This window comes from Linepithema humile, chromosome 4, assembly GCF_040581485.1.
Source record: "Linepithema humile isolate Giens D197 chromosome 4, Lhum_UNIL_v1.0, whole genome shotgun sequence".
Classification (NCBI taxonomy): domain Eukaryota; kingdom Metazoa; phylum Arthropoda; class Insecta; order Hymenoptera; family Formicidae; genus Linepithema; species Linepithema humile.
This window is the reverse complement of record NC_090131.1, coordinates 6,424,274-6,443,657: the sequence shown is the minus strand read 5'-3', so window position 1 is coordinate 6,443,657 and position 19,384 is coordinate 6,424,274. Positions and strand designations below refer to the sequence as shown.

The 19,384-nt window shown below is 25.3% G+C and overlaps 2 protein-coding genes and 1 long non-coding RNA gene across 3 annotated transcripts in view; 2 read left to right on the top strand and 1 right to left on the bottom strand.

The window, feature by feature from the left end:
- Nucleotides 1-19,278, bottom strand: part of LOC136999456 (uncharacterized) — a 34,960-nt gene extending 15,682 nt beyond the window's left edge. Inside the window, exon 1 of the long non-coding RNA XR_010889825.1 lies at nucleotides 19,208-19,278. This is a non-coding gene — a long non-coding RNA (uncharacterized lncRNA). The remainder of the gene's footprint in view (nucleotides 1-19,207) is intronic.
- On the top strand, nucleotides 459-13,940 carry LOC105672515 (uncharacterized). The gene is made up of 26 exons (XM_067352823.1): nucleotides 459-823; nucleotides 1,421-1,540; nucleotides 1,663-1,780; nucleotides 1,996-2,257; nucleotides 2,535-2,651; nucleotides 2,726-2,834; nucleotides 3,555-3,700; nucleotides 3,784-3,946; nucleotides 5,191-5,296; nucleotides 5,570-5,766; nucleotides 6,336-6,455; nucleotides 6,587-6,704; nucleotides 6,936-7,197; nucleotides 7,511-7,612; nucleotides 7,693-7,783; nucleotides 8,563-8,711; nucleotides 8,791-8,923; nucleotides 10,208-10,390; nucleotides 10,600-10,719; nucleotides 11,327-11,444; nucleotides 11,641-11,902; nucleotides 12,599-12,715; nucleotides 12,777-12,867; nucleotides 13,152-13,288; nucleotides 13,483-13,615; nucleotides 13,703-13,940. The coding sequence occupies exons 1-26, from the start codon at nucleotides 680-682 to the stop codon at nucleotides 13,751-13,753; spliced, it is 3,669 nt and encodes a 1,222-aa protein (XP_067208924.1). The 5' UTR covers nucleotides 459-679; the 3' UTR covers nucleotides 13,754-13,940.
- LOC136999441 (odorant receptor 22c-like) lies at nucleotides 14,817-18,648 on the top strand. The gene is made up of 9 exons (XM_067353557.1): nucleotides 14,817-15,135; nucleotides 15,304-15,423; nucleotides 16,025-16,142; nucleotides 16,339-16,600; nucleotides 17,292-17,408; nucleotides 17,470-17,560; nucleotides 17,839-17,975; nucleotides 18,174-18,306; nucleotides 18,394-18,648. Exons 1-9 carry the CDS (start codon nucleotides 14,992-14,994, stop codon nucleotides 18,442-18,444), a joined length of 1,173 nt encoding a protein of 390 aa, XP_067209658.1. The 5' UTR covers nucleotides 14,817-14,991; the 3' UTR covers nucleotides 18,445-18,648.
- Nucleotides 19,279-19,384: the final 106 nt, after the last annotated feature.

Genomic DNA, 19,384 nt, shown 5'->3' with positions numbered 1-19,384 from the left:
ACTTATGATATTATGTATGATAGTATGTATAATAACATACACCGATTTTTTTTTAAATTTTCTACACATCTAATATCTAATAAATAAATTTGAGATGTTATTTATGTTTATGATAATATTCGAAGTGATTTCTTAAATAGAAATAATATATACAAAAAACAAACCTTTATTTTTAGTAATAAATACTGTTTGCGGGCAACAACTTTATATTGTAGATATGACAATTTTTAATTATCTTTACTAATAGTTCAAACGATACGGAACGTTATATAGACGCAACATAGTATGGACAAGACACGTCGGAATAAAGTACATAGATATAGGTCATCGTGAGAAGCGACGAGTACGCTTGCGTGAGTTTCACCCGAGAATTTCTTTCGTAAATGCAATTCTATGAGAAAAGTACATCTGTTAAATTTCATTCGGTGTTCGATAATCGACTTTCGTTTTTTCAAGAAATGTAAAATTGCAAATGTTCCGATCTTATAGTAGTATTTCATAGCAGTGTATTGTGTCATTTTGCGATGTAGATGCGGAATTACAAAGTTTATTTAAATTATACTGAATTTTACGCAAAAAAAAGGTCTTGTAAATATTGAATAAACTGACTAAAAAGTGGGGATAAGGAAGCCTCTACCGTCTTTCGTTCCGTCAAACGTGTTTTAGTGCCAGTAGAGACATGATCAGTATAGAAGATAGATTTTTCAGTCTCCATCGGACTCTTTTGCTGGCAATTGGTTTATGGCCTTATCAAAAATCGAAACTTGCTCAACTTCACTTAATATGTTGCTATAGTGGTTTAGTAAGTCTTATTGTATTTCAGGTATGTCACATTTCAATTATATTATTATATAAAATATGAAAAAACACGACTTTCTAAATGTTGCAATAATGAAATATTTTCGAAAAAAATGTTAAACATAAAGATCGTAATGTTTTAAACAGTACATAATATAATAATATTGATAAGAAGTTCAACAATGTTATCAGAATTACGTAAAAACTCATCTAAAGTTTTAAAATAAAATTTATTTTAAATAAAATTTTCTATTTATTATTCATACTGAATACTTTGAAACTAATGTAAAATGATATCTGAAATGTAAAATAAAACGTTTTTAAAATTATATTAATTAAACCTTTTTTTCTAAGAGTTTTTTGGGATATTTTTGTATTTTCTTATAATACTTTTAAACATAAAGTATCAAATATTTCATAAAGTATTCTCTTTCCTTTCGGACTCTTTATGTATATATCTTATTATGAATATACTGTCATACTTTATTACCAAATTATTATTTACTGTTGTTTATTGTAATTTTATCGTACTTGAACAAGTAGAAATAACTAGATAAATTTCACAGTTTGCTGGTAACAATTATTGTTATTCTAGTTTCTTGAATAAAAATATTATTTACAGCTTACAATATTTACAACTTCAAACTGTACCGTAGACCTTGTTATTAAAATTTTTTCTTTTGTATTTGCTTGTATAACTCTTGCGGTAAAGTATAATTCATTTTATGTCAACGCCGAAACAGTAAGTTAAACAATACGTTATATTTAAATATTATTTGCAATGTACAAACTTTTATACGATAAATTCCAAAATTATTTTCTATTTTGTCAAGATAAATGCATAAAAACTTATTGAAACAACAGATAAAGTATTTGCTGGAACAGCTACAACGAATTTGGGATGATTTAACAGATAAAAATGAAATCGCTATTATAGAAAAACATGGGAAGCACGCAAAACGTTTCACAATTATAATTATAAGTAAAACAATATTTCCATCTAATAAATTTTTTAATTCCTGTTACGCTTTACATTTAAAATAATTAACAAATTTATTTAATTAACCTAAGTTTGTGTATAACATAAGACACATTTTTAGTTATATGAAACAACGCACGATTTAAGGCTTAAATACTTCAAAAACACAAGTTCACTACTATATAATTAAAATATTACTTGTTTATAATATTGTTTAGTATTTGGCATCAGTGCTGTGTTTATTATTGTGATCATTCAAATATGGCCGGATATTCTTCATATTATTTTCTCAGTAAACAACTCTCAACCACGACGCTTACCATTTATGACTGAATACTTTGTTGACCAAGAAAAATATTTCCACTTATTTTTACTGCATCAAAATGTAACTATCGGTATAGGGTTAATCGGTGCAGTAGCAACAGGAACAATGCTTATGGCATACCTGCAATATGCTTGCGGAATGTTTCAAATTGCTAGGTAAAGCAATAAGTACAAAAACAATAAATAAACTTTGAGTTAAACAAAATTCTGTTTATCTGTTATAAAATTTTTCGAAATTAGAAACAAAGCAATAAATAAAAAGTAATAACGATAAAAAGTTTAGAAACTTACACAATATATAATAATAATAATAATAAATAGAAAATATGTTGTAGTTTTAATATTACATTTTACTGTAATAGATTGAAGTAATAGTGTATCTTCAAAAGTAAAATTAGTCAAAACTATAGCTGTTTCTATTAATTATTCACAGTTATCGTATTAAATACGCAATGAAATTTCATATGTTACAAGATATTAATTTGCCGCACAAGAATTTGGTTTATAAAGGAATAATTCGTGCCATAGATATTCATCGGAAAGCTATGATGTTTGTATTTTTCCATTTATATTTATGATATTATTTTAAATAATATGCACAGTAACATAAACCCGCATATACAGATTTTTTTCGATTAAAAGGTTTTCCACGTATCTAATAACCAATTTTGAGATGTCTTTTATGTTTATGATAATATTCGGAGTGAGTACTTTAAGCCTCAATATTTTACGGGTAAGATATTTGTAATTAAACGTTTAAAAAAAATAAATATTATTTTTAAACGTTATTTTATATTATTAAACATATAATTGCATTGTAATGAATATTTTAACTGACATAACTAAGTTCTTTTCTAGCTTAAAAAATTTTAAATTTTATATTATCACTAAACAACCAAGAAAACTTAATTTATAAAAATAAGTATTACTTGTCACTAATAAAGCCAAACAGTATAAGTGCAGAAACATTATCCATTTCATTCGTATTTTGGATTACTAATAAACAGTAAATTTAATTTGTAGTTTGTAATAAATTTCTTTTGATAACAATTTGATTGACAATTCGAATAAAATGTAAATCCTGATTGCGTAGCAACCTAAAGTAGCATATATAACTTTTCTACATTTAAAATAATAATATGTACTTTAAACATATTACTTGTGAATATAATTAAAAATGCATAGAAAGAAACAATTCAAATTTTAAATTTTGATATTATTTTAATATCTGACAACTCAAAAATTTCAATTTTCCAGATTATAAATTTGCATCCTAATTTTCTGAATTATTCCAATTAAAATTTAACATATTCTAAAAATTTTTATGAATAATAATATGTTACTACTATTATTCACACACACACATGCGCACGCGCATTTTTTTATAGTTAAAAATTATAAAACAAGTTATAAATTATAAACTAATTACAATACATTGAAATTTGCACATTAGTTTTTTCAGATTATAGCAGTGAATTATAATATTCAGGAACTTATTTTGCCTTGTGTAGCAATAAGCGCCTGTATTACATATATGTTCTTAGCCAATTTTATCGGTCAACAAATTACGGATAACTGCGATCACGTATATACCATGGCGTAATATATATCTTCACATTACTTAATATCACTTTACTATTTTTAATAATAAATATTGATATTATGTCGGTTTATTACATTAGGTACGAGATTCAATGGTATATAGTTCCTTTATATATACAAAAACTAATATTATTTCTGTTGCAAAAAGGTAATAAAAGTTTCGGTTTGCATGTTGGTGGATTGTTCGTAGCATCTTTAGAGTGCTTTGCCATGGTACAAGACATTTTATATAATATTATATTTTAGAGATATATTTTAATAAGACAAAAAGAAGCAAATATATTTTGTTGCAGCTAGTAAACACATCCGTGTCTTACTTTACCGTCATGTATTCTACGAGATAAGGAAATAATAACGGCTAGTATTATAGTTGTAGTATATTATAGTTGTAGTATATTATAGTTGTAGTAAATAAAAAATATCTTAAATTTATATATAATAATATAATTTTTATTAAACATCTTATTTTCGAATAAATAAAACGTGTCATATCGGAAATGTTCAGATTAGTTATTCACAAAAAAAGTTTCTACAAACATAACGCTCTTCGTCCAAAATGTAAAGAAAAGAATAATTGATTTGTATTCGTATCATCAATTTATATTTATATAAGTGTATGACAAAAATGAGTCACAATAAGCAATTATAACTTTATTTTACTTTTATTATTCTTTTCTTGAAAATATCTTTCCTTTTCTTTTCAATTATAGGTATAGTTAATAGACATATGTAATATTTGAAAATATTAAAAAATTTTTTTTACTTAACATTTACTTTTTTAATTATTACTAATTATTACATATGGTGTGTAAAATAGGTATTACAAATAATGCATAGAATATTTTATCCTGTTAAGTAAAATAATAAACATAAAAATAGGAGAAAAAATTTGGATTAAACAAAATTCTACTTATCTGCTACAATATTATAAGATTAAAAACAAAAAAAGAAATAATAAGTAGTAATAGTAAAAAATGTTTTAAAATATATTTGATATATAATTTTTGGAAATATGCAGACATTAATTCATTTCTTCTATCCACTCCCCTTAATTTAAATATATTGCAATTTTACAAATATTCACAGTTACCCTATTGAGAACGCAATAAAATATATCATACGCCACAGGATGTTAATTTGTCATATAAGAATCTGGTTTATAGAAAAATAATTCATGCCGTTCATCGGAATGCATGTTCATCGGAAATATATGATGTTGGTATTTCTCCATTTACACTTATGATATTATGTATGATAGTATGTATAATAACATACACCGATTTTTTTTTAAATTTTCTACACATCTAATATCTAATAAATAAATTTGAGATGTTATTTATGTTTATGATAATATTCGAAGTGATTTCTTAAATAGAAATAATATATACAAAAAGCAAAGCTTTATTTTTAGTAATAAATACTGTTTGCAGGCAACAACATTATATTGTATTGTAGATACGACGGTTTTTAATTATCTTTACTAATAGTTCAAACGATATGGAACGTTATATAGACGCAACATAGTATGGACAAGACACGTCGGAATAAAGTACATAGATATAGGTCATCGTGAGAAGCGACGAGTACGCTTGCGTGAGTTTCACCCGAGAATTTCTTTCGTAAATGCAATTCTATGAGAAAAGTACATCTGTTAAATTTCATTCGGTGTTCGATAATCGACTTTCGTTTTTTCAAGAAATGTAAAATTGCGAATGTTCCGATCTTATAGTAGTATTTCATAGCAGTGTATTGTGTCATTTTGCGATGTAGATGCGGAATTACAAAGTTTATTTAAATTATACTGAATTTTACGCGAAAAAGAGGTCTTGTAAATATTGAATAAACTGAGTAAAAAGTGGGGATGAGAAAGCCTCTACCGTCTTTCGTTCCGTCAAATGTGTTTTAGTGCCAGTAGAGACATGATCAGTATAGAAGATAGATTTTTCAGTCTCCATCGGACTCTTTTGCTGGCAATTGGTTTATGGCCTTATCAAAAATCGAAACTTGCTCAACTTCACTTTATATGCTGTTTTAGTAGTATAGTCAGTCTTGTTATATTTCAGGTATGTCACAACATTTCGATTAGATTATTATGTAAAATATGAAAAAACGCGGACTGTCTAAATGTTGCGATAACTAAATATTTTGGAAAAAAATGTGAAACATAAAAATCGTAAAGTTTTAAATTATACATAATATAGTAATAGTGATAAGAAGTCCAATAATGTTATCAAAATTAAGTAAAAACCAATTTGAATTGTTTACATAAAATTTCATTTAAATAAAATTTTCTATTTCTTATTGCATATTCATGTAACTAATGTAAAATGTTTTTGAAATAATATTAATTAAACTTCTTTTTCTATGGATTTTTTAAAATATTTTTGTATTTCTTCATTATAACTCTAACACAAAAGTTCGAATATTTCATAAAGCATTCTCTTTCCTCTCAGGCTCTTTATGTGTACATCTTATTATGAATACACTGTCATACATTATTACCAAATTATTATTTACAATTATTTATTACAATTTTGTTGTACATGTAGAATAACTATAATAGATAAATGTCACAGTTTGCTAGTAAGATTTATTGTTATTGTATCTTGTTGAATAAAAATGTCATTTGCAGCTTACAACATTTATGACTTCAAACTGTACCATAGAACTTGTTATAAACATTTTTGCTTTCGTACCTACTTGTATGACTTTTGTGGTGAAGTATATTTCATTTTGTGTTAACGCCGAAACAGTAAGTTGAACATTTGTTATATTTAAATATTATTTGTAATGCATAAACTTTTATATGATAAATTCCAAAATTATTTTTTATTTTATCAAAATAAGTGCTTAGAAACTTAACTTAACCTGTTGAAACAACAGATAAAGTATTTGCTGGAACAACTCCAACAAATTTGGGATGATTTAAATGATAAAAACGAAATCGCTATTATCGAAAAATGCGGGGGCAACGCAAAACGTTATACATGTATATTTACAAGTAAGACAATATTTTAATCTAATAAATTTTTTTAAATTTTTGTTACGTTTTGCATTTAAAATATTTAACAAATTTAATACTTAAATATTTGTACAACATAAGACATTTTTAGTTACATGTAACAACGCACGCTTTAAGGCCTAAAGTTCAAAAATACAAGTTTATTATAAGGCATTATAGTTTATTATAATGTATGATTAAAATATTACTTGTTTATAATGTTGTATTTAGTATTGACCATCAGTGTTATGTTTGTTATTACGATCATTCAAATATGGCCGGATATTCTTCATATTATTTTGTCAGTAAACAACTCTCAACCACGACGCTTGGAAATTATGACCGAATATTTTGTTGACCAAGAAAAGTATTTCCACTTATTTTTACTGCATCAAAACGTAACTATGTTTATAGGGATAATTGTTCTATTAGCAACAGGAACAATACTTATGGCATATTTGCAATATGTTTGCGGAATGTTCCAAATTGCTAGGTAAAAAACAAGTATAAAAACAGTAAATAAATTTTAAGTTTAACCAAATACTATTTATCTACTATAAAATTTTTTTAAATTAGTAACAAAGCAACAAATAATAAATGGTAACAATGAAAAATTTAAAAATCTGTATAATATAGAACAACAATTAATAAAAAACATGTATATATTTAATTAATATATATTTAATTAAATAAATACATTTTTACTATTACGTTTTACTACAAAAAATTGAATTGATAGTGTATTTTCGAAAGGATGTCAAAATCAGTCAAAACTATAACTGTTTTTTTTAATTAATTATTTACAGTTATCGTATTAAATACGCTATGAAATTTTATATGTCACAAGATATTAATTTGGTTTATAAAGAGATGATTCGTGCCGTAGATATTCATCGGAAAGCTATGATGTTTGTATTTTTCCATTTATATTTATATATTTATTTAAAATAACATAAACCCGTATATACAGATTTTTTTTGTTTAAAAGGTTTTCCACGTATCTAATAACCAATTTTGAGATGTCTTTTATGTTTTTGATAATACTCGGAGTGAGTAGTTTAAGCTTCAATATTTTACGGGTAAGACATATTATTTGTAATTAGACGTTTAAAGAAAATAAATGTTATTTTTAAACGTTATTTTATATTATTAAACTTATAATTGCAATGTAATGAATGTTTTAACTGACTTAACTTACCTAAGTACTTTTTTATCTCTGAAAATTTTTAATTTTATATTATCATTAAAGAATCAAAAAAATTTAATTTATAAGAATAAGTATTACTTATTACTAATAAAGCCAAACAGTATAAGTGCAAAGACATTATCTATTTTATTTGTATTTTATATTACTGATGAACAGTAAATTCTCTTTTTGTAATTCATAGTAAATTTCATTTGATAACAATTTTATTAACAATTCGAATGAAAAGTAAATCCTTATTGCGTAGCAATATATAATAGCTCAAATAACTTTTGTATATCTACAATATTAATATGTACTCTAAACTAATTATTTTTGTGAATGCAATTACTTAGAAAAAAACGATTCAAATTTAAACATTTTGATATTACTTTAATATCTGATGACTCAAAATTTCAATTCTCTGGATTCTAAATTTGCATCCTAATTTTATGAATATTCAAATTAAAATTTATCATTAAAATTATTTATTATTAAAATTTATTCTAAAAATTTTTATAAATAATATGTTACTACTATTATACACACACACACATGCGCGCGCGCATTAATTTATAGTTAAAAATTATAATACAAATTGTAAATACAAAAGTATAATACAAATCATAATATAAATTATGAACTAATTATAATACATTGAAATTTGCACATTAGTTTTTTCAGATGCTAGCAGAATTGAATTATAATATTCAGGAACTTATTGTGCCTACTGTAATATCAGGTGTTTGTATTTTATATATGTTTGTAGCCAATTTTCTGGGTCAACAAATTACGGATAACTGTCATCACGTATATACCACGGCGTAAGATACATCTTCACATTACTCAATATTATTTTACTATAATATTAAATATTGATATACTAAATCGTTATTATATTAGATATGAGATTCAGTGGTATATAGTTCCTTTATATATACAAAAACTAATATTATTTTTGTTGCAAAGAGGTAATAAAAGTTTCGGTTTGCATGTTGGTGGATTGTTTGTAGCATCTTTAGAGTGCTTTGCTACGGTACAAGACATTTTATATAATATTATATTATATTTTAATAAGACAAAAAAAAGCAAATATATTTTGTTGCAGCTAGTAAACACATCCATATCTTACTTTACCGTCGTGTATTCTACTAGATAAGGCAATAATGACGACATCAGCTATTATAGTTGTGTTAAATAAAACATATATATTTAAACACATATAATGTAAAGGCTCTATAAATTCAACAAATATAATAGAAGGGGCGTTCAGAGCCGTCGCAGGATGTTAGTGCTACATTTTTAATTTTAATTTCTTAAAGAATATTTAAGATGACACAGTGAATATTTAATATATATTTAATTTATATATGATAATATATTTTTTATTAAACATCTTATTTCCGAATAAATGAAATGTGTCATATCGAAAGTGTTCAGATTAGTTCACAAAAAAAGTTTCTATAAACATAACGTTTTTCGTTCAAGATGTAAAGAAAAGAATAATTGATTTGTATTCGCACAATCAATTTATATTTATATAAGTGTATGACAAATATACATATGTCAAAATAAGTAATTACAACTTTATTTTACTTTTATTATTCTTTTCTTAAAAATTTTTTCTTTTTTTAAATTAGATAGTTAATAAATTATAGTTAATAGACATGTAATATGTAATGGATATTTAAAAATTTTTTTTACTTAACATTTACTTTGTCGATTATTACATTACTATTTATTACACCAATTATTATAAAAAAAATAGATTTTTCCAATACTTCAAATTTAAAAGCTTTTATAATTTAAAATATTTTAAACTTTTATCTTTTTTTAGCACAGTACTAGCTTTAGCGAATACGAATATGCAAAAAATAAAAAATAAAATTAATTTATATTTTTATAATAAGTATATAATATTTTTATAAATTGTAACACAAATAGTATATGTTTTCTGAATAGTATAAGTAATAGTTTGTAGAAAACAGATGAAATATATGTTCAATACATTTTCACTCCGAAACACGAAATGTAACTTTTAAGAATGCACATAAAAATGAATATACACCGCCGTGGGAAATAGATACCACATTTGCGTAGCTGTCACAACGTAGCTATAGGACTTCTCCCGTGAGAAAACAACAACTGCTGACTTTCTGTTAAATCGAACAGTTATTCGGCCAGAACAAAATAATTTGCACCTAGGGTAAATTACAAAAGATAACTTAAATTACAGAACGCTGAATTTTATGCCAGAAGGGAAAATTTACGAAATACATCATCAAATAAAAAAAGGAAGGGGTATGCGAGGCTTCGTTGACTTCATTCCCGTCAAACGTGTTTTAGCGCTAGAAGAGTGATGATCAATATCAAAGATAGATATTTCAGTCTCAATAGGACTCTTTTACTGATGATCGGTTTGTGGCCTTATGAAAGATCATTACTTACTCGACTTCAATTAATTTGCATCTTTAGCACACTAGCAACCGGCATTATATTTCAGGTATGTCAAAATTATTATATGTATCATACAAAATATTCTACTTCTATAAAGTCACTGCTGTGTTGACGAATTTTTCAATTAATTTTGTATCAACATTTCTTTAATAAAAGCGTCACATTATTATGTTGAAAAATGTACTTTATAATTATATTATATTCTGATAAAAAATTTTTAATTAACTTTTTATTAAAAAAAATATTTATGTGCAGCTTACAACATTTATGACTTTAAAATGTACTACACATCTCGTCCTTAAGGTTTCCCCTTTCGTATGTGCTTATATTAGCTATATAATAAAATATCACTCGTTTTGCATTAATAGAGAAATAGTAAGTTAAATATTCTATTCTATTCATTTTAACAAACTTTGAATAAAATTATATGTATCCGGACCTCATAATTTTTTTATACGTTATTAAGATATAAAATAAGATTATTTAATAAGTTTTAAGCAATTACAGAAATATTTATTTATAAAAATCTAAACACAGCTGATTTTTCTACATAATTACCATGTTTTTTCAACATATTTCTTTTTAACAGTGCACTTTTTCAATTTTACAAAAAAATCTTCTGATTAGAAAATTATTCAGTTATGCAATGATGCAGTAAGCTTATCATTATTAGAAAAACATCTTATCGTCTCCTTTAACTGTGTGGATTTGGCGTTATCAAATTATTATGCATTTGAGTCATAAAAAAAAATATGAAAGAATAAACTATGTGCTGAATGTGGTAAAACAATTTTATGATGATAACAATATTATGCTTTGGTGCAAAATTAATTGGTTACTGAAAAAATATACTGAAAAACTTGGTAATTATAAAAAAAAAAAAAATTATTCAAATTTTCATAATAAATGCATATTTTTAATGATAACACTGTAAAAGCTTTTCCGATTCATTCTCGTAGCATAAAACTTATTAAAACAACAGGTGAAAAACTTAATGGAACAACTTCAACACATGTGTGATAATTTAAAAGACAATAATGAAATTGCTATTGTAGAAAAATACGGTAACAACGCAAAACGTTATACAATTATACTTACAAGTAAGACATTATGTTTTTATTTCTGTAACACTTTGTATTTATAGTCAATTAACAAATTTATTATATTAAAATTATTTTAAGAACAAAATTATTTTGAGTTGTATAAAACGTCATATTAGTGCTTAAATTTAAATATTTTAAAAATACAAGTTTGTTACTGCATTATTTAATTAAATTAATTTGTAACATTGTTTAGTAATGGTCGGCATCGGACTGTCTACTATGATGATCGTTCATTTATGGCCGGCTTTCTTTCATTTTATTTTATCGGTAAACCAGTCTCGACCACGTCATTTACAGATTATGGCTGAATATTTTGTTGACCAGGAAAAATATTTCTATTTACTTTTATTCCACACAATCGCAGCTATCTCTATAGGAATATTTGCAGTGGTAGCCACAGGGACAATGCTTATTGCATTTTTACAACATGCCTGCGGAATGTTTAGAATTGCTAGGTAAAGTAAAAAAAAAACCTAAAAATTATAATAAAAAATAACTCTGTTTTTTATTTAATACAGTTCTAACAGTAGCATTTATCTTGCAAAAAACTTATTAAAAAAATAAAAAGTACATCACGTATGCAAAATATAAAGACTTGTCAAATTATTTTTAAATATAAATTACTTAAATGTGTTATCAAAATATAAGATCACTTTTTTCAAACAACAACGTAGAAACAATTTAGATAAGTGAGATGCTAAATTAATTCAACAAAGTATTAGCAACGATATGTTAATTGCATAATGTAATAATGATTTTTATACTAATGAATCTTTAAACAATAATGATAATATAAATCAGAGTTGCGCAAATCTAATGATGCTTGTGAATATTTAATAGCAACATTTTAAGCATTCTCTATGCTAATATAAAAAAATTGTAGCATTGAGTTTCATAAAAAAAAATTGCTGCTCGCATCAATGGCCGGCGGGCAAGTTAATTGTGCAGCTCTGAAATCTTAAAATATAATGCCTATTAAAAATACGGAAAAAGTTAACTTGTTCTTTAGCTGTTACCTACTATAACAAATGTTTCAATTTTACTGACCCCTAATGCAATCTGACTTCTAAAATTACTGTGTTAGCATCAACGTAACAAAGTTAAAATTGCATAATTTTAAAATTATTAATTATTTTGTAAATTTTTCATAGCTACCGCATCGAGCACATAATGGAAATTTATACTCTGAAAGACGTTAACCTGCTGAAACAAAATAAGGTTTATGAGGGCTTAATTTATGCCATAAATATTCATCGCGAGGCTATAATGTTGGTATTTAATCTATAATACGTATATACTATGCGCAATAACTGTTTCTTATTATTAAAGGTTCTGCAATTATTTTAATACCAAATTTGAGATAACGTTCTTATTTTTAATAGTATCCGGAGTAATTAGTTTAAGCCTCAATCTTTATCGTGTAAGTGTTATTTTTAATTTGTGAATATGTATTTAAAAATCGGTTGCATTGTATTTTTTAATATTGTTTTTTATTAACTCACTTGTGATCGCGATTCCACCAATAATAGCTCTAATCAATCAGCTCTATGTACTAATTTTTTGTCTTTATGTAAACCTTATAATTTTATAATTCTTTATAACGTTTATCGAAAACATGTAAGTTAGCAACTTAAAAAGAATTTTGTAAAACTGCATATTATTCATAAATTAAATTGTAAATTATATGCTAGATATATTTTTCAGATTGTAATATTCGACTATAGTATTGAGGAATTCCTAATGATTTTTGAAAACATAGTTATTACTTTGTCATACATGTTCTTGTCCAATTTTTTCGGACAGGACATTATAAATCACAATAATAACGTATATGTCACTGCGTAAGTGATATCTTCTAATTTAAACTTTATTTATTTATTTCATAAATTTCAATAACGCGCGAAAAAATAAACATTAATACATCTAATGTAGACAATGTATATACATATATTGTAAAAATTAATAATTTTTATTCTTCTTAAAAATTTTTATTCTCGAAAATTAATAAAACTCATTATATTCTCATAACGCTTAGGTACAAGGTACGATGGTACACAGCTCCTCTACATATACAAAAGTTAATACTATTTTTGTTGCAAAGAGGCAATAAAGCTTTTGGTCTGAATGTCGGTGGATTGTTTGTAGCATCTTTAGAATGTTTTTCCACGGTACTGAACATTTTATAGATCATAATATCATATGTTAAATATACCATAACTGACAAAAACAAAAATATAAAAAGATATATTTTACAGTTATTAAATGCATCCATGTCATATTTTACCCTTATGTATTCTGTGCAATAATGGCGGCGAAATATACAAAAATGACATTATTTTTTTGGAAAGCATACATAAACCAAAAAAACTATTTTATATTTAGGCGCCTTTTCTCTTCCTCGTGTTACTACCTTGTTATAAACCATTCTTTTGTTTTTGTACCTTTTTCCTAAGCGATAATAAAAGAAGCTTTCGGCTATAGATTTCATAAGAAGCACACTCTGTGTCTTTTCTTCCGCCATACCCACGCTCACTTCCCAACAATTTTAATTTTAAAAAATCAATACATTTTATATTTAAATGGATAGAATCTGACATGTCAAAGTATACGTAAGTATAAAAACACGGTCAACAAAGTAAAATTTTATAATAGTATATTCTGTTCAAAATATAAGAATTAATTCACCTTTACAAAATGTGTTATAATCATAAATAAGAATAAATAATTATTTTATTTTACCTTTTCATCACGTTGCATCACATTTTCTTCTTTTTAGATAATTACAATTAGTAACAATTATTTTTGAAATTTTAATCCAGCATTTTGTATTCTCTTTTCAATTATTGTTTCAAAAAATGTTTTTTGAATTAATCCTTATTTTCAGTGTGTTGCACACACAATTTCAACTTTGTTTAAATTTACAATTTTTATATTGCACAACGATTATAAATTTTATCCAATTTTAGCACACTATAGCAGAAGCACCAAAAATTAAGAAATCAATAATTATAAAAAGCAAAACATTATAATTTTAAATATTATATATCTGTTACTACATATATTACTTACAAGCAAAAATTTTATATTGATAAAATAATAATTTAAAAATATTATTGCACCAAAAGTTCAAACGTAGCTTATGAATGTACATATTGGAATGAAGCACATGAATACGGGACACTGTAAAAAAACTGACTACGCTTGCGCGGCTTTCACCCCTAGAACCTCCACTCGTGAGAAAACACATCCGTTAAATTTCATTTGTTGTTACATCGATTATTTAATGAGCAACCGCGTCTAATAGAATAGTGTTAAATTGTGAATGTCGCGAGCAGTATTTTGTATACTTCGCAATTGTACCTTGCAGTTAGGCTGAATTACAGAATTTATTAAATTACAAAATGCTAAAATTTATAAAAGTTAAAATAATTACAATTGTATGCTAAAACAGAGAGGGAAAATATATAACAACTGACTAAAAAGTGGGGATGAGTGAATTTGTCGATTTCACCTGTAGCAAACGTGTTTCATTGCAAGCAGAGTGATGATCAATATCAAGGACAGATATTTCAGTCTCAATAGGATTCTTTTACTGATAATCGGTTTGTGGCCTTATAAAAAATCGATACTTGCTCGACTTCAGATAATCTGCTTCTTTATCATAGTAGTAACCGCTATTATATTTAATGTATGTCAATATTATTATATATGCTATTCAAAATTTTATTTCTATAAAATCATTTTGTGCTGACGATTTTTTCAATTAATTTTGCATGAACATTTCTTTTATGAAAGCGTCACATTATGTGAAAAAATATACTTTATACTTTTTATTTAAAAAAATATTTTTGTACAGCTTACTACCTTTATGACTTCAAAATGTACTGCAAATCTCCTTCTGAAAGTTTTCTCTATAGTATTTGCTCATATTATGGGTGTGATAAAATATTGCGCGTTTGTCGTTAACCAAGAAACAGTAAGTTAAATATCTATTGTATTCACTTTAATAAACTTTGAATATATTGAATATAAAACTATATGTCACAAGTCCTCATAACTTTTTATACTTTATTAAGAGATAAACAAAGATTATTTAATAAGTTTTGAGCAATTACAAAATATTTATTTATCATAGAAATCTAAATATAGCTGTTTTTTCTACATAACTACCATGGTTTTCAACATACTTTATTTAACAGTATAGTTGTTCAATCTTACAAAAAATCTTCTTATTAGAAAACTATGCACTGTTGCTGTAAGCTCGCCATCATTAAAATAGTGTTTTATCACATTCTTTAAACCTGTATAAATTTAGTTATCAAATTATTATGTGTTCGAACTAAAAATAAACATTTTAAAAAATGAACTGTGTGCAGAATGTAGTAACACGCTTTTATGATTACAATAATATTACATTTTGATTAATTTAATTAGCTACTGAAAGAATATACTAAAAAACTTGGAAATTATAAAAAAATTGATTATTTAAATGTTCATAATAATTGCATATTTTAATTGACGACACTGTAAAAGCTTTTTGATTCATCCTCGTAGCATAAAACTTATTGAAACAACAGGTGAAAAACTTAATGGAACAGCTTCAACACATGTATGATAATTTAAAAGACAACAAAGAAATTGCTATTGTAGAAAAATACGGTAACAACGCAAAACGTTATACAATTATACTTACAAGTAAGACATTATGTTTTTATTTCTGTAACACTTTGTATTTATAGTCAATTAACAAATTTATTATAATAAAATTTTTTTAAGAACAAAATTATTTTGAGTTGTATAAAACGTCATATTAGTGCCTAAATTTAAATACTTCAAAAATACAAATTTGTTACTGCATTATTTAATTAAATTAATTTGTAACATTGTTTAGTAATGGTCGGCATCGGACTGTCTACTATGATAATCGTTCATTTATGGCCGGCTTTCTTTCATTTTATTTTATCGGTAAACCAGTCTCGACCACGTCACTTACAGGTTATGGCTGAATATTTTGTTGACCAGGAAAAATATTTCTATTTACTTTTATTCCACACAATCGCAGCTATCTCTATAGGAATATTTGCAGTGGTAGCCACAGGGACAACGCTTATTGCATTTTTACAACATGCCTGCGGAATGTTTAGAATTGCTAGGTAAAGTAAAAAAAAACCTAAAAATTATAATAAAAAATAACTCTGTATTTTATTTAATACAGTTCTAACAGCATTTATCTTGCAAAAAACTTATTAAAGAAATAAAAAGTATATCACGTATGCAAAATATAAAGACTTGTCAAATTATTTTTAAATATAAATTACTTAAATGTGTTATCAAAATATAAGATCACTTTTTTCAAACAACAACGTAGAAACAATTTAGATAAGTGAGATGCTAAATTAATTCAACAAAGTATTAGCAACGATATGTTAATTGCATAATGTAATAATAATTTTTGTACTAATGAATCTTTAAACAATAATGATAATATAAATCAGAGTTGCGCAAATCTAATGATGCTTGTGAATATTAAGTAGCAACATTTTAAGCATTCTCTATGCTCATATAAAAAAATCGTAACATTGAGTTTCATAAAAAAAATTACTGCCCGCATCAATGGCCGGCGGGCAAGTTAATTGTGTAGCTCTGAAATCTTAAAATATAATACCTATTGAAAATACAAAAAAAGTTAACTTGTTCTTTAGCTGTTACCTACTATAATAAATGTTTCAATTTTACTGACCCCTAATGCAATCTGACTTCTAAAATTACTGTGTTAGCATCAACGTAACAAAGTTAAAATTACATAATTTAAAAATTATTAATTATTTTGTAAATTTTTCACAGCTACCGCATCGAGCACATAATGGAAATTTACACTCTAAAAAACGTTAACCTGCTGAAACAAAATAAGGTTTATGAGGGCTTAATTTATGCCATAAATATTCATCGCGAGGCTATAATGTTGGTATTTAATCTATAATACGTATATACTATGCGCAATAACTGTTCCTTATTATTAAAGGTTCTGCAATTATTTTATGACCAAATTTGAGATAACGTTCTTATTTTTAATAGTAACCGGAGTAATTAGTTTAAGCCTCAATCTTTATCGTGTAAGTGTTATTTTTAATTTGTGTATATGTATTTAAAAATAGGTTGTATTGTATTCTTTAATGTTGTTTTTTATTAACTCACTTGTGATCGCGATTCCACCAATAATAGCTTTGATCAATCAGCTACTAATTTTTTGTTTTTATGTAAATCTTATAAGTTTATAACTCTTTATAACATTTATCGAAAACAAGTAAGTTAGCAACTTAAAAAGAATTTTGTAAAACTGCATATTATTCATAAATTAAATTGTAAATTATATGCTACATATATTTTTCAGATTGTAATATTTGACTATAACATTGAGGAATTCCTAATAATTTTTGGAAACATAGTTATTACTTTGTCATACATGTTCTTATCCAATTTTCTCGGACAGGACATTATAAATCACAATAATAACGTATATGTCACTGCGTAAGTGACATCTTCTAATTTAAACTTTATTTATTTATTTCATAAATTTCAATAACGCGCGAAAAAATAAACATTAATACATATAATGTAGAAAATAAATATACACACATATCTTGTAAAAATTAATAGTTTTTATTCTTCTTAAATATTTTTATTCTCGAAAATTAATAAAACTCATTATATTCTCATAACGCTTAGGTACAAGGTTCGATGGTACACAGCTCTTCTACATATACAAAAGTTAATACTATTTTTGTTGCAAAGAGGCAATAAAGCTTTTGGTCTGAATGTCGGTGGATTGTTTGTAGCATCTTTAGAATGTTTTTCCACGGTACTGAACATTTTATAGATCATAATATCATATGTTAAATATACCATAACTGACAAAAACAAAAATATAAAAAGATATATTTTACAGTTATTAAATGCATCCATGTCATATTTTACCCTTATGTATTCTGTGCTATAATGGCGGCAAAATATACAAAAATGACATTATTTTTTTGGAAAGCATACATAAACCAAGAAAACTATTTTATATTTAGGCGCCTTTTCTCTTCCTCGTGCTACTACCTTGTTATAAACCATTCTTTTGTTTTTGTACTTTTTTCCTAAGCGATAATAAAAGAAGCTTTCGGCTATAGATTTCATAAGAAGCACACTCTGTGTCTTTTCTTCCGCCATACCCACGCTCACTTCCCAACAATTTTAATTTTAAAAAATCAATACACTTTATATTTAAATGGATAGAACCTGACATGTCAAAGTATACGTAAGTATAAAAACACGTCAACAAAATAAAATTCTATGATAATATATTCTGTTCAAAATATAAGAATTAATTCACCTTTACAAAATGTGTTATAACCATAAAGAAGAATAAACACTTATTTTATTTTATCTTTTCATCACGTTGCATCACATTTTCTTCTTTTTAGATAATTACAATTAGTAACAATTATTTTTAAAATTTTAATCCAGCATTTTGTATTTTCTTTTCAATTATTGTTTCGAAAAATGTTTTTTGAATTAATTCTTATTTTCAGTGTGTTGTATCACAATTTCAACTTTATTTAAATTTAACCATTTTTATATCGCACAACGATTATAAATTTTATTCGATTTTAGCACACTATAGCAGAAGCACCAAAAATTAAGAAATCAATAATTATAAAAAGCAAAAATTTATATTTTAAATATTATATATCTATTACCATACATATATTACTTACAGCAAAAATTTTATATTGATGAAATAATAATATTAAAATATTTTTGCACCAAAAGTTCAAACGTAGTTTATGAATGTACATATTGGAATGAAGCACATGAATACGGGACACTGTAAAAAAACTGACTACGCTTGCGCGGCTTTCACCCCTAGAACCTCCACTCGTGAGAAAACACAT